Here is a 15,610-nt window from a genome sequence, read left to right on the forward strand (position 1 = left end):
TCAGAGATATCTCCAGGGATCTGAGGACAAGAACACAGCCTAGCCTCATAAAAGGCCTACTTCTCATCCCATATATTAGAAAATATAGCCACGCTAGCTAGAGTCTCCCAGTTTTTATAGCTCTTCTTAGTCTAAATTCCAAATTCCTAGGGAAGGAACTCTGATTGACCTAGCTTGCCCTAGATGCCTGCCCCTCATCCTATCAGCAGTGGCCAGAGGTGCCAGGCTAGACACACGTGGCTGCTGAGCACTTCTCCTGAGCAAAGAAGGGCCCCTTTGTGAGTTGCAAAGCCACACCTAGGTTACTCACAGGACTTTTAGAATGTATTAAGTTTGGAATTAGACATTTGCCTCCAAAATTGGTTTGCATTTCCACCTCTCTCCCTGGCATCGGTAAGGCCCTCTTTATCCTTATTATATTTCTCTCTGTCCAGAGCCCCTCAAAGGCATTTGCTCACATATCTTGCCTGTGAAGGGACTGGCAGTTGGGTGGCTTCCATTCGAGGTCAGCTTCCCTAAACAGATGGGCCCAAAAAAGTAATTAGGATTTGTCACTAACCTTGGCATCCAGACGCCGTGATGGAGGAGGAAGTCAGAGAGACTTGTTGTTGACAGGATCTGTCGCACCCCCATCACCTTCCCATCTTGATTCCACCTTCCCCTGTGTTTTTGGCATATATTTTTGGCAAAATATGGACAGAGGGAGAAGTGAGTAATAATGCCTGGAACTTGCTATGTCTAATTATCTAATTAGGCAGACATCTGTCCTATGGCTTGACAAGCCAACCATAAGCCAGGTCATACTCTCCTCTTTCTAAAGGAGGACTCCTCTCCCGCATTTAAACCTAAAGTCTTAAACATTCTATGGATGGGAGTCAGGGACTTGGGGGCATTCTGATATGATCAACATATTTATGCATGTGTCTATGTGCATTTTTTTCTCAAGAAACATAGATTTTATCAAGTTTGGGGGGACTCTGAACCCTCCAGTGTTGGGGATTATTGAGTAGTACCTCAGTTTTCTCAGGGATTGGACCAGTGCTTTTTCCAATGTCCAGCTAGCCCTAATATGTTATAGAATCTGTTTGTATAAGGTGAAAATATGGTTGGGCATAGTGGCTCATGCCTGTAATCCCAGCACTTTGGGAGGCCGAGGCGGGTGGATCACTTGAGGCAAGGAGTTTGAGACCAGCCTGGCCAACATGGTGAAATCCCATCTCTACTAAAAATACAAAAATTAGCTGAGTGTGGTGGTGCATGCCTGTAATTCCAGCTACTCAGGAGGCTGAGGCACATGAATCATTTAACTCAGGAGGCAGAGGTGACAGTGAGCCAAGATCGTGACACTGCACTCCAGCCTGGGTGACAGAGCGAGACTCTGTCTCAAAAAAAAAAAACAAAAACAAAAAACCCACATGCAACACATTAAGGAAAGTGACTTAACCCAGTCAAGACATTTGGGGGACTTTTCTTTTTTCATAGCAAAGCAAAGATTTTTTTACTTGGGAGGCTGGGGCAGGAGAATTGCTTGAGCCCAGGAAGCAGAGGTCACAGTGAGCCACCTAGATCATACCACTGCACTCCAGCCTGGGTGACAGAGCAAGACTGTCTAGAAAAAAAAAAAAAAGATCAAAATAGAAGTTTTCTGGATTCCTTAATTAGCTCGATGCCTGCCATAAAAGAAAGAACAAATACATGTTGAATGAATAATGCATACTAAGTGAACCATAAACCCAACTAAGATGCTTATCAAATCACTTTACCCTTACGGCGTCCCTCGTGGCCTCCCTGACCTCATCTGTAAAATGGGAAGTTGGATGGGATAGTCTTCAAATCCCTCTAGCTCAGGGCTTCTCAAGTTCAGCACTGTTTATGTTTTGGGACAGATAATTCTTTGTGTGGGGGCTGTTTTGTGCATTGTAGACTGTTCAGCAGCATCTCTGGTCTCTACCCTCTAAGATGCCTGGTTTAACTCCCTACCCAGTTGCAACAACTAAAAATGTCTCCAGACACTGCTCAGTGTCCCCGAGGGGCAAAGTCACCCTCTGTTGAGAACCACTGCTCTAGCCCTTTTGTTGGTGGAGAAGGAATGGGAGATGAAATGGACTGTGATTTTTCTTGCAATAATAACTCAACTTCTAGCAAAATAATCACAACAGACAACCCTTATTGGCATCATGTGCCAGCACTGTGCTCAGAGCTTTATGTAGATTCATTTATGTAAACTTCACAGGAATCCTATGCAATAGAACATATTACAATCATTCCCATTTCACAGATGAGGAAACTGAAGAACAGAGAGGTTTAGCAGCTTGCCCAGAGTCACACAGTTAATAAGTGGTGGGGACCGGGATTATGAATCCGGGCTGGCTGGCTCCAGAATTAGGCTCCTATTCTGCTATTCCGTAGAGAAACAAATATTTATCTCCAAGCCCTGTGCTAGGAACTTTTAAATATCATATATTTCATTTAATCCTCATAATGTCCTCACTGAGAGACAGACAATCATCTCTGCTTTACAGCTGAGTAAACCGAAGCTCAGGGAAGTTAAGCCACTTGCCCAGAGGCACACAGCCTTTATGTGGCCAAACCAGACTTTGAACTTGAATCTGTCTTTTCACTTTATCCTATTGCTTTTGGAGAGTACAGGTGGGAAAGGCAATTGATGGATGATTTCGGGGATTCAGAGAAGTCAATAATTACAGGGTATCTCAAACATTTATTGAAGTTAATTGATCGTTTCATATGTTTCTTCATTCAGTTGAACAGTTCATTCCTCTTTACCACAGTGATCCTTGTCCCCTTCAGGCCTCAGCACCACATTCTCCCAACTCTATTTTCCATGACAGGAAAGGGCAGGGAGAAGGGTCAGAAAGAACCCCAACCATAAGCACTGACATGAAACAAAGATTTCATTCTTCTAGCCTCTGGGCAGCTGGACCTAACTTCCAAATCCAGCTCTTCCACCCTTGAGCTGTGTACACTTGGGCAAGTGAGTTCCTATCTGTGTGCCTTGGTTTCCCCATCTGTAAAATGGGAGTGAATAATAGAGCTTCTCTCCCAGATTGTTGATGGCTTAAGGAAAACAATGCATATAGAGTACTTAGCATAGCACCTGGCACAGTGAGCACTCAGAAACAACAACCACAACTATTGCTGTTCCCGGGTTTGTCATGACACAGCACCTTGCCCAGCATGGACTGCACTAGCCCAGCTGAGCCCTCCAGTGGTCTTTCTCTCTTGGCTCCCTCGTCTCCAACTCTGAACCGAGGTGACCTCCTTCCCCAAAGTGCTGAGGCCCAGGCGGGAATCCCATTCACCAATCCCTCAAGGAGACAGATTGAGATCTAGAGCTCCCCAGGTGGTGACAGTAACAAACAACAGGGAGAATTAATGAGTCTGAAATGCACATGCCCTGCATGCCAGCGTGTGTCTTCCTGATGGAGCAGCTCAGTCATTTAAGGACAGGTTCCTGAGAGACCCTGGCATTAGAGCCTCAGGCCAGCCCTCATCAGAGCAGCCATTTCCCCATTCCCAGCAGATGGTCCAATTTTGACTTCAGAAAGTGCCAACTTTAATAAACTCAACAGTAATATCCCCTACTTGGCAATTAGGGTGAGGTGAAGAGCGAGCGGGGATTCTGGAATTGATGGTGTGGTGCGTGGTGTGTGGTGTGTGTGTGTGAGAGACAGAGAGAGAGAGAGAAAGACAGAAAGACAGAGAAAGAGGCAAAAATCAGAGAGAGACAGAGAGGGGCAACATGACATCGTACCCACTCTCCCACTTTGCTGCGTTTTTCTGAATGGTGAAATCATGGTCAGCCACTGCTTCTAAAGGCAGCTGCTCTGGCTGCATCCCATCGGTTGGTGGAGCCCCAGCTTTTGGCCATTTCCTCTGCTGATTCAGAGACTGGCACATAAACCCATCACACTGGGGCAAGAAGGGTGCAGGGTGTCTCTCCCAGGCTCTGCTGCACACCACATGAAGCCTACTTTCTGGGACAGTTGTACATCCATTAACCTTTTCCTCGACATGCATCAAGATGTTGCAGCAGTACGGGAAAGCTCAAAAGTAGTTACTTGAATGTTTCTGAGGTCAGTTTGGGCTTTTTGTGGGAGGCTGAGCATCAGAAATAAGCAGAGGTCGGTCCTCCACTGAGCTTATGACCTTACTCGAAGAAGGCAACTGACTGGATCTGATCTCTCTGTAAGAGCACAGTGTGTACAGACATGCATGTAAAAGTGTATTCTTGCATGTAGGTTCTGATCATACATGTGCATGTGTGTGTGTGTGTACTCATAGCCATATGTACACATGCCTCTACAGGCGTGCCTGTGGATATATATGTGTGGGTGCATGTGTCATCTGTGTGTGTGTGTGTTTAGAGATAGATAGGCACTTGAGTCCTATAAATTTCTAATCAATGTAGCCCCTTTAAAAGCTTTAGAAAGACAGACTTCGCAGGCAGATGATAGCATCCTGGTTACCCAGAAAAAATATGAGTACAGGGATGTATAAAAGCCACAAATTTTCAGAATAAATCACTAGCAGCAACCATTACTGAATAGTTACCGTGTTCTGGGCATTTTACAAACACTATCTCATTTTATCTTTGCAACAATCCTAGGAGGTAAGGGCTTTATTTCCCTAATTTACAGATAAAGAAATTGAAGCTCGGAAAGGTTAAGGAGCTTTCCTGGGGTCACAGAGCTGGGAAGCGGCAAAGTCCAGATATAGGGCCAGGCAAGCTCACTCCAGAATTGGCACCCCAACCCCTGCGTCATAACTGCTTCCTACTAAATCCTGAAAGTGAGCACATCTGCAGGGGTGTGTGTGTGTGTGTGTGTGTGTCTGTGTCTGTGTTGGCATGCCTGTGTCTGTGTTGGCATGCCTGTGTATCGGGAGTCTACGCTTTCTTGGGGCTGCATGTAAACACCTGAAGAAAGTGACCGGAACCTCACAGAGTCAAAAGCTTGGCTTGCCTGACATCCACAGCCAGTCAGGGAGGAATTGTTCTGCAGAGGAGAGCTAAAGTTGGATTCAGACCCAAATCAGGCTCTGGTGACTGATGGGGCAAAAATGTGGGCGTGGCAGGCAAAACAATGGCCTCCCCCAAAATGTTCACATCCCAATCCCTGGAGCTTGTGCATATGTTACCTCCAGTGGCAAAAGGGTCTTTGCAGATGTGATAGTTATGAATCTTGAGATGGGGAGATTATCCTGGATTATCCAGATGGACCCCATAGGAAACAAGGGTTTCCTATGAGAGGGAACAGGAAGGTCAGAGTCACGGAGAGATTAAAAGATGCCCTACTGCTGGTTTTGAAAATGGAGGAAGGGGCCATGAGCCAAAGAATGCAGCTGACTTCTAGAAACTGGAAAAGGCCTGGGAACAGATTCTCTCCTAGAGCCTCCAGAAGGAATGAAGCCCTGTCAATGCCTCCACTTTAGCCTTGACCTCTAGAGCTGTTAAGATACATGTACATGATTTAAGCCCCAAAGTTGTGATAATTTGTTCCAGCAGCCACAGAAAGCTAATAGAGAGTGATTCCTTGAAACCTGCTGGCATGCAATGGCATTTTGTGGCCCTCCTGATATGCTCTTTTACCACCACTGAGTTAGACCCATTTGGACCAACCTTGTAGTTTCAAAAGACTTGCTCAGCTGCATGTGTACAGAAAGACCAGAAACCTGCCTGCTTCATTCTACCTGGAACAGCCGCAGCATCTGAAACTCTCACTGCACTGAGCCTCCCAAGGGCTCCATTCATCTGTCGAAGTGTTGTCTCTAAATGGGACTGGGTGTAGTGTCTCATACCTGTAATGCCAGCACTTTGGGAGGCTTTGGTGGGAGGATTGCTTGATTGAGCCCGGGAATTCAAGACGAGCCTGAGCAATATAGTGAGACCTCATCTCTATAAAAAATAATAGCTGGACGTAGTGGCACGCACCTGGAGTCACAACTACTTGAAAGGCTGAGGTGGGAAGTTTGCTTGAGCCCAGGAGTTTGAGGCTGCAGCCAGCTATGATCAAGCCACTGCACTCCAGCCTGGGTGACAGAGTCAGACCCTGTCTCAAAAAAAAAAAAAAAAAAAGAAAAGAAAAAGAAAAAAAAGGCGGGTGGGGGTGAAGTTGGGTCTCCTCCACTGAAAGCCCTTGCATGCAGTCCCATCAGTCTTCAATACAAGACCCTGCATGGAGTGGTCCCTGCCATCTCTCCAGCCTCATCTCCCACCATTCAGCCTCCCAGCCATGCTGAGCACCTCTCACTTCCTTCGCACATGCTATTCCCTGGTTTCTCTGAGGACCTGTCCTGACTGTTCCTGTCTCTCTCTTGTGAGTTCTCATAGCTTCTCATACTTGTCCTTCAGGTGACTTATGATGATTATGGCAATTTGCATGATTTTTTAAACAATGTCCGATCTCTCACTTGAACGCCAGCTCCATGAGGGCAGTGATCTTGTTGTTTTGCTACCGTTGGATCCTCACTGTCTACTTGGCACATAGTAGGTACTCTATACATGTTTGTCAAGTGAGTGAATAGCCCACCTGCCTCCATTGGGATGGCAAGGCCAGACCACGTTGGGAACCTGCTTCCCACCACCTCCAGAGGCCATCCGTTGGTGCCCAGAGGAGGGGACATACTCCTGGTGCCTCTGGGAGTATCCTGGGAATTGGGATGTGCCCACCTGACTTCACTGAGTAACCAACAACTCACCTTAAGCACCCAGCCTGGTGATGGATGGTCCCAGGATGTCAGGTGTGAGTAGTCATCATAAAGTTAATCAGGCATGTAAAGACATAGTAGTGAGTGTCAGCCACTTACAGGGTTCAGCTAATTGGGCACTTAATGTGAGAGAAAGGGATGGAGACATTAGATAGGTAAACAAAACCAGGCAGGCAAATAACACCAGGCAGTCAATGCAGACAGGGTCTACTCTTAGTCATCAAGGGTCCTTCCATTTCAAAAAAAAGAGGAGAAATCTCAATGTTTCTGTCTCAGGATCTGAGAATCCGGAATGCTGCACATGAGAGGAAACTTGAGCTGCAGCTCATCTAACCCCTCTTATTAGAAGAGGTTTTTTCAAGGTCATTGACTGGAAAAGAGGTAGGATTCAAACCCGTGGCTTTTAACCATCGGCCACATGATCTTCAAAAATGCACTTTCTTCTCTGATGTAAAAATAATACATGTTCATTTTAAGAAAGTCAAGAAAGTATAGAGGAGTCCAGCTAGTTGGGTGCATTAAAGAGGGAAGTAAAAATTACCCATAACCCCTCACTGCCTGGTGATTATCGCTGTGAATATCTTGGTGTGTTTCCTTCCTGATGTATATATACATATTTGAGTGCACACAATGGAGATATTCAGGTGAGCACATTTCAAACCCAAACTCACACCCTGTTCACAATCCTGCACTCTGGGTTTTTGCTTTTTTCCCACTTAACACAGCAAGAAGAGCGTGTTTCCATGGGATGTGTCTCACCACCTCCTTTCCTGTTTCTTAAAGTGTAGCCAGGAATTCACCAGCAGATTCAAACAGGGAGCCGCTTTAAAATGCAGGTTCCTAGGCCTCCCCCAACCCCGTAGAATTATTCTCTGAATATTGAACATTCTCCCCAGGTGATCTAGATAGACCATACATTTTGGGAACATTCCCCCCACACAGTGGCTCTCAACAGGACTTCATGCTTAAATTCTGATATCCAGGCAGAATTAGATCCATAGCTGAGAAGGTTTAGAGTCAGGGCCGGGCACTGGCGTTTTTCTTAACACTGGCTGATTGTCATGCAGTGAGGGTAGAGAGCGTCTCCCATACACATCTAGGGCTTCCCTGCCAAGACTGGTAAAAACACATCTTTCTTCTGGGGTGAAGATGCTGAAATGTTTTATCACCAGGATAAAGACCCACTTGTGACACATGGTCCACCATGACCCAATTTTGACTTGGCTTTTTGCAAAGTTTTATTTCCTAGTTTAAAGTCTTAAGCTGTTGGGGTCTTCCATGTTGTGGCTCCAGCATCTGAGCTGCAGGCAGGCTGCAGGAAGCTCCCTGCTCATTCTCAATCTTCTCAGGGAGAAGGAAGATCTGCGTGTCCCCACCTCACACGCATCCTCTTTATTGGTCTGTATTAAATTCATGGATAATGAGGGTCCCTGAGCTGAGACATCTGAGTAATGATCTTAATTCTGTTGCATTTCTGTGCCATTTGCTGCTGCTGATTGGAGCTAATGAGACACTCCCTGAATAACGTGTGTTCATGAGGCCTTTTGGCGTCCAGGAGTTAATGGTGAAAGGAGCAGGCACTAGGTGGGGAGGCTGCAGTGTGGGTTTGCAAGTGACGGGCAAGTCCACAGCCTTCATTTTCCAGGAAGAGGCAGAAAACCCTTTTAAGTTTCCTTAAAGCACACTGCGGTTTAGAATTGGATTTGTCCCACGCCCTCTTCCTGAGCTGCTTTGGCAAAGCTCAACATGAGGCAGGAGGCTGTGGGGATTCATGGAAAGCAAAGATGATTGACTGAAGCAGAGAACTAGATTCTAGCTGTGGCTGAGTGACCCAGGCAAGCGGCCCACTCTCTCTGTGTTCTGAGACCCCCAATGGTAGAGTGAGAAGAACACAATCTATTTTCTGACTAAGGCAGTTGATGAAGGTGAAAATAGTTGGGAGCAACTGTGTACAAGAAAAATGTCCCCATGCAACTGCCATCCCCCGCCTCCATGAGCCCACTTCGTTGTCTCATAAAATTTTATAATTCTATGGCATTGAAAGGCATCCTGATGTTTAACAGCTCTAGTCAACTTCAAACTGTTTTTTTAAAACCGTGGAACCAACTTTCTAAAGGAAATCTAATTCAACAGTCCAAACAAACAAAAGAGATCAATGCAGACATGCTCTGTATGGAATGAGGGGTGGTAACCCCTCAAATTCTCTCCCACCATGCTGCCACAGAGGTTGGCCCCTGAACTGGCTCTCTGAAACCCTCGGGGTACCATGAAGCACAGTTTGACAACCACCGATGCAACCCAATGCCTCCTATTTTCCAGATGAGCAAACTGAAGTCCAGAGAGGCAAAAGTCCAGGCTAAAATCGAGATTTGTCAACCGCATGTTGAGGGTTCTTTGGGGAAACACAGTGATGGAGCATTGGTTGGGTATCTTGTCCCAACCTCGGGCAGTGAGAGGTGGATGGGCTAGAACCAGCCAGGGTAACTGCATATGTGCAGCTTGGTGCTTGCTAATGATTCAGGGTCCCTTGGTGAGGGAAAGGCAGGGAAATCGAGTGGAGGTTGGCCTGTTCAAGGTGATCCCCATGGCTGTACATGGCATGTGGCTGTGTGCACAGCAGCATGGTGTAGCAGCTGAGAACAGGGACTTGGGAGCCGACTGCCTGGGTCTGAGTCCCAGCTTTCACCACTTCGTAGCTGTGTAACTGGCATAAACCACTTAATCTTTCTGTGTCTCCGTTTTCTCATGTAGTAAATGGAAACAAAAGTAATCCTTAGCTTCTAGTGTAACTGGGAGGAGTCATTAAGAATATCCCCGGCTGGGTGCAGTGGCTCACGCCTGTAATCCCAGCACTTTGGGAGGCCAAGTTGGGCAGATCATGAGGTCAGGAGATCGAGACCATCCTGGGTAGCACAGTGAAACCCCGTCTCTACTAAAAATACAAAAAATTAGCCAGGCGCGATGGTGGGCGCCTGTAGTCCCAGCTACTTGGGAGGCTGAGGTAGGAGAATGGCGTGAACCTGGGAGGCGGAGTTTGCAGTGAGCCGAGATCGCACCACTGCACTCCAGCCTGGGCGACAGAGCAAGACTCCGTCTCAAAAAAAAAAAAAAAAAAAAAAAAAAAGGATATCCCTGTGAAGGGCTCACATCTGTAATCCCAATGCTTTGGGAAGCTAAGGCAAGAGGATCATTTGAGACCATGAGTTTGAGACCAGCCTAAGCAACATAGTGAGACCCCATCTTTCCAAAAGAAATTTTTAAAAATTAGCCAGGTATGTGAGATCGTACCATTGCACTTCAGTCTGGGCCACAGAGTGAGACTCAGTCCCCACCCCCTAAAAAAAAGTTAGCCGGGCATGGTTGCGCATGCCTGTAGTCCCAGCTACTTGGGAGCCTCAGGCAGGAGGACTACTTGAAGTCAGGAGGTTAGTGCTGCAATAAGCTGTGATCACACCATTGCACTCTGGCCTGGGTGGCAGAGCAAGGCCCTATCTCTAAAAATAATAGTAACACTACATAAATAAAATGAGAAAATAAAATTTAAATAAAAAGCTGTGCCTGGTACATAGTAAGTGCTCAGTAAATACCAGCTACTATTACAGGAGTTCTGAGACCATGGACTGGGAGCTTGTTCCTGCTTCCTGCCCCCTCCAATCATCCTATAGAAATAACTTCTAGGGAAGATGGGGTGGGTGGGGGGAAAATGAGGAAGAATTGAGAAGAGCGTGCTACCTTCAGCTCTGTGCATGGTGCCTCCTCAAGCGGTTCTGTGCAATCTGGGTCACAGCGGAGGCTCCGGAGCCTGCAGGCTGCCTTTGGCTCTTCCCTGGGCAGGGCAGCACCTCTCTCGAATGGAACACAAAGGGACAAGCTGCTATTTATGGCATTGTAACTCGGAGCACTCTGAGGGTGTGGCAGGAGCAACGAGGGCCGTGGGAGAGTCAGCATTAAGTGCCTGCCAGGCAGGGCTACCAGGGGCCCTCTGGGTGCTGTGACGCCCAAGTCCCTCCCATCGGCTCTCCCCTGCCATGTATGTACACAGCTGGGACCCAGCCCATGGAGGGGTGGGTGGGGTCCAGCTCTATCTGGGTTCACTGGCTGTGTGTCTGGAGGGAGTCCTCATTTGAGGGATGGGCAAGGAGATGACTTCAAGCTGGTGGGAAGTGACCCCCCCCAAAAAAAACCCGAAGTGGAAACAGGATACCACAGTTGTCATTCAGTGTGTGGTCTGAAACCAGTGGCATCATGTGCCACCACCTGGGAGCTTTCTAGAAATGTAGCACCTCAGGCCCCACCTCAGACCTGGTGTTTCAGGATCTGCATTTTAACAGATCCCCGTGTCATCTGCGTGCATATTAAACTTAAGAAGTGCTAGGGTCATGCGTATGAAACATGGGTTCTAGGGGGTTTTGTTGTTGTTTTTTTGAGACAGAGTCTCGCTCTGTCACCCAGGCTGGAGTGCAGTGGCACAATCTCAACTCACTGCAACCTCCGCCTCCTGGGTCCAAGCGGTTCTCCTGCCTCAGCCTCTCAAGTAACTTGGACTACAGATGCACACCACCAGGCCCAGCTAATTTTTTTGTATTTTTAGTAGAGACGGGGTTTCACCATGTTGGTCAGCCTGGTCTTGAACTCCCGGCCTCAGGTAATCCAACAACTTGGCCTCCCAAAGTGTTGGGATTACAGGCGTGAGCCACCATGCCCAGTTATGGGTTCTAGTTTTGGCTCTGCCACTTCCTAGCTGTGTGACCTTGGGTAAGTCATTTAACTTCCCTGTGCCACTTTCTTCACCTGTAAAATGGCATAAATAGTAGTGCCTCCCTCCTGGAAGTGGGTGGCAATGCACTTCATGCCATGCTAAGCATATAGTGAGTATTACTGAAGTGTAAGCTGTTATTATGCATGACTTGACACTCAATGTGCTTACTTTTGCTAGATATATGTGTGGGGAGTGAGCTGCTCTCGTTCATTCATTGATTCAACCAGCATATACAAATCCTCACTACAGCCTAGGCACTGATCCAGCACTGGGCACACAGCAGGGAACAGAACAGACAAGGTGCCTGGCCCCGGGGAACTCATAGCCCAGCAACAAACCAGAGATTGTTTCACAATCAGCTAATTATTTAATGCAGATAATCCCTATAGTTAATTCCAAAGGTGACCAGTGCTATGAGGAAGTACCAGGTTGCTAGTAGAGTGAATAAAATTGGTAGTCAGAGGAGGCTCTCAAGAGGGAGTGCTATTCTAAAGAATGAGGACACTCAGGCCAGGCGCAGGGGCTCACGCCTGTAATCCCAGCATTTTGGGAGGCCAAGGCAGGTGGATCACAAGGTCAGGAGATCAAGACAATCCTGGCCAACATGGTGAAACCCAGTCTCTACTAAAAATACAAAAATTAGCCCAGCATGGCAGTGTGTGCCTGTAGTCCCAGCTACTCAGGAGGCTGAGGCAGGAGAATTGCTTGAACCCGGGAGGCAGAGGTTGCAGTGAGCCCAGATCGCGCCACTGCACTCCAGCCTGGGTGACAGAGCAAGACTCTGTCAAAAAAAAAAAAAAAAAATGGATACTGTAGGCAGGGAAAATATAAAAGTGTGTGTGTATGCAACAGAGAGAGACAGAGAGATCACAAATGTGTGTGTTTGTTACATAAGGAACTGAATGTGCTCTGATGCTGAGGCAGACAGAACTGAAACTGAAAGATCAGTGTAACTAGAGCAATGATTCTCAAAGCCATTCTTGAGCATGCATCAGGGTACCTTGGAGGACTTATAAAATACAGATTGCTGGATCTCTATCCAGCCAAATTAGAATCATTTAGCTTCCAGGACATTCATTTTCAAAGGGGAGTCTTCCTGCGTTCTGTTCACCCTCTACCCTTTCCTTAAACTGTCTGTACTTGACAATTTCAGGGCAGAATTTCTAATTCAGTTGGGCTGGGGTGGAGCCAAAGAATTCGGTTGGGTCATTGAATGTCAGGAGAGGAGGGGGTCAAGGAAGACCCCCCTGCCACGGGGTTTCTGGTTTGAGCAAGTATGTAGATGGTGGTGACATTTCCCAAGACTGGGAAGCAGGTTTGCTAGAGCTGGAGATGGAGAGCAGCCAAGATGAAAAGTTGAGTTTGAAAGGGTAAGTTTGAGATGCCTATGAAGACATCCAAGTAAAGGCATGATGGAGACAGATAAATAGACCTAAATAAATTTAGCGCTCAGAAGGCAGTTTCTGGGAGGAGGTGACAGAAGATAGAAAGGACTAGATAAGGTTCTTAATCCAAAGTCAGTAGAATAGATGGGACTTTGAGGGGTGTGGGAGGGAGGTCTTTGGTATTCTGAAAGTGCGTCAGAATTTTATGTGCATGTGCCTTTTCTTGGGGAAGAGTTCACAACTGTCATCAGACGCACAACAGCGTATGACTCAAAGAAGGTGAAGACTATCAACCTGACACTGTGGGGTATGCTGGTGGTCCCCAGTCCTACAAGGTCCTTATTTACCTTGTCTCTGCTTCCAGACGCCTGGTGGACCGCCTAGAAAACATGAGGAAGAACGTGGCTGGGGATGGGGTGAACCGCTGCATACTGTGTGGAGAACAGCTGGGGATGCTGGGCTCTGCCTGTGTAGTATGTGAGGACTGTAAGAAGGTATCATCATCCTCTTCTCCCTTCTTCCCTGTGCAGCACCTGCAGAGGGGAAAGTCCTAGGCTCCAGCTGTAGGGGTCACTGGGTCTTGGGGGTGGAGCTTGGATCCTGAAGATCACTTGCCAGGATATGGTTTTTTTCTGGGATGCTTCCATGCCCTACTGTCTTCCAACGTAACCCTGATCCTGGTTCCTCCCTGGAAGCCACTCTGAGCCTTCTGTCTCTTAGAGCTGAGCTCCATCCAGGGTGAACTAGGGAGCCTGTGGCAGAACATGAGCAATGATTGAGCCTGCAGATATCCTGGTTGTACCTTAGCAAGTTATGTGTCAGTTTAAAGAGCATGCTAAGCACATGTTTATACTTGTGTGTATGTGGAATGCTTTCAGTTTTCTCGTATCCTGGGTTCTGATACAAGAAACTTAGAAAGCCAAGTTAGAATCATTTGGCTTCCAAAGCATTTGTTCTCAAAGGGGAGTATTCCTGAACTCTGTTCACCCTCTAACCTTTCCTTAAACTGTCTGCACTTGACAGTTTGGGAGCAAAGATACAACTGTCCTGGGGTCTGCCGGACTCCAAGAGTTCAGTTGAACAACCCAGCTGGAGACATCTACAATGTCATCATCTCCAGCTTGATGTCACATTTGACATGTAGAATGAAATCTTGCGAAAAGTTTATTCTGAAAAACTTGCCAGTCAACTCGATAGCGAGAATTTTGTGACCCATTAAGTTTTCCTAATTGTCTTAACTTCCAGGAAATTCAATAAAAAATACAGTATTTCATCACACAGCCATGGGATTTTCTCAGATAACTTTCTTCTCCTTGGGGAGTTAAACTTCTAGTCATAGTCTAGGTTGTCTCAGGTCCGTTTTGGAAATAAAGAGGAAATAAATTAAGATAAAAAATGGATATATGGTCATTCCTCTTTAGAAAAAAGTATGTCAGTGATCTCCCCGGTGTGGATGATGAAAATTCAGATCCCACAGGGACTCTTAAAGAATTCCTTCATCCAGTGCTTGGGAATGACTCAAGTTCTTATTGGAAACAAGACTCAAATTGGAGTTTTATTCTAACTGGCCTTGCTCATAGAAGGAAGTGGGAGAAATGGAAGCAAGTTCTTCCTCTTTACATCCACCAAGAGAAAGTGGGGGGCTACATTGCCATGCCTCCCATGAGCATGGCTCATCTGAGTGTGTTGGCTGTGTTTCATCCACAGAACGTCTGCACCAAGTGTGGAGTGGAGACCAACAACCGCCTGCATTCTGTGTGGCTCTGCAAAATCTGCATTGAGCAGAGGGAGGTGAGTGCCCTGGTCCCACCTGGTGCCTAGATCACCCTCCTTTCTTGGCCAGCTTAAGAGGTGCCTTAAGAGGTTTGTATGAAAGGACCCAGCTCAGCAGTGAACATTGACAGAACAACCTCAGAGTATTTGGATGAATTATTTCTCCTCCTCTGCTTCTGTGACTTTTTTCTTCCTTCCCATCCTCTCTTCTTCCCTCTCTGTTCATCGCCCTCTGGCCTCTGTTCTTTCTCTGACCCCATTTCTCACCTTATGGGTCTTCCTTTCCCAACATCTTTCCTTTCTCTCTCTCTATTCCATTTCTTATTTCCATTTTATTTCCTCACACTCTCCTCTTGTATGAGCCCTTTTCTTCCTCTAATCCTTACTGCTTTTTTCTCCCCATTCCTCATTTTGTTATTTCTCACATCTTCACACCCTTTTCTCGGCAATTTCTCTTTACTTTGTCCTCTTTCTTTCTCCCAGGCATCCTTCTCTTCCCCAGTCCTGCTTCTTACTCATCTTACCCCAATTAAGTCCTTTCTCCTTCTCCCAATTTCTTCATCCCCCACCCACTGCTGCAGAGTCCTGCCTTTGAAACCATGTTTCAATAACCATGTTCTCCTCAGTTTCTGTCAGGGGCCTGGCAGGAAAGCATTGGCACACTTCAGTAGGATAATCAAGGGCTTGATGAAGGTGTTATTGACAAAGGTCCGGGCAGAGCTAAGAGGAATCAGCAAGGGTTGGCGAGTCACCCTAGCACCAGCAAAAACAGGTTTGCTGTTTCCCCTTCTAAGACTGAAGAGATAGAGGAGGGAATGGTTACCAGACAGGAAGATAGGTGTAGCCTAACAGGAATGCAGTCACTGTCCAACTAGCAGTGGGTTGGGGGGAGCCAAGGAAATAAATACCATAGTCCCACCCTCCTCTTTGCTACAAACTCTTTATTTGCCCAGAGAACTCTTCAGCA

General features: G+C 46.8%; 1 protein-coding gene across 12 annotated transcripts in view; it reads left to right on the top strand.

Moving 5' to 3' along the window:
* Positions 1–15,610, top strand: part of RPH3A (rabphilin 3A) — a 320,776-nt gene that overhangs the window by 271,470 nt on the left and 33,696 nt on the right. For all 12 annotated transcript variants that reach the window (XM_054663620.2, XM_054663617.2, XM_063786060.1 and 9 more), the window contains 2 exons: positions 13,235–13,364; positions 14,578–14,661. In XM_054663620.2, coding sequence (XP_054519595.1) covers positions 13,235–13,364; positions 14,578–14,661 — 214 coding nt within the window. The remainder of the gene's footprint in view (positions 1–13,234; positions 13,365–14,577; positions 14,662–15,610) is intronic.

The sequence above is a fragment of the Pan troglodytes genome, chromosome 10 (genome assembly GCF_028858775.2).
Source record: "Pan troglodytes isolate AG18354 chromosome 10, NHGRI_mPanTro3-v2.0_pri, whole genome shotgun sequence".
Lineage (NCBI taxonomy): Eukaryota > Metazoa > Chordata > Mammalia > Primates > Hominidae > Pan > Pan troglodytes.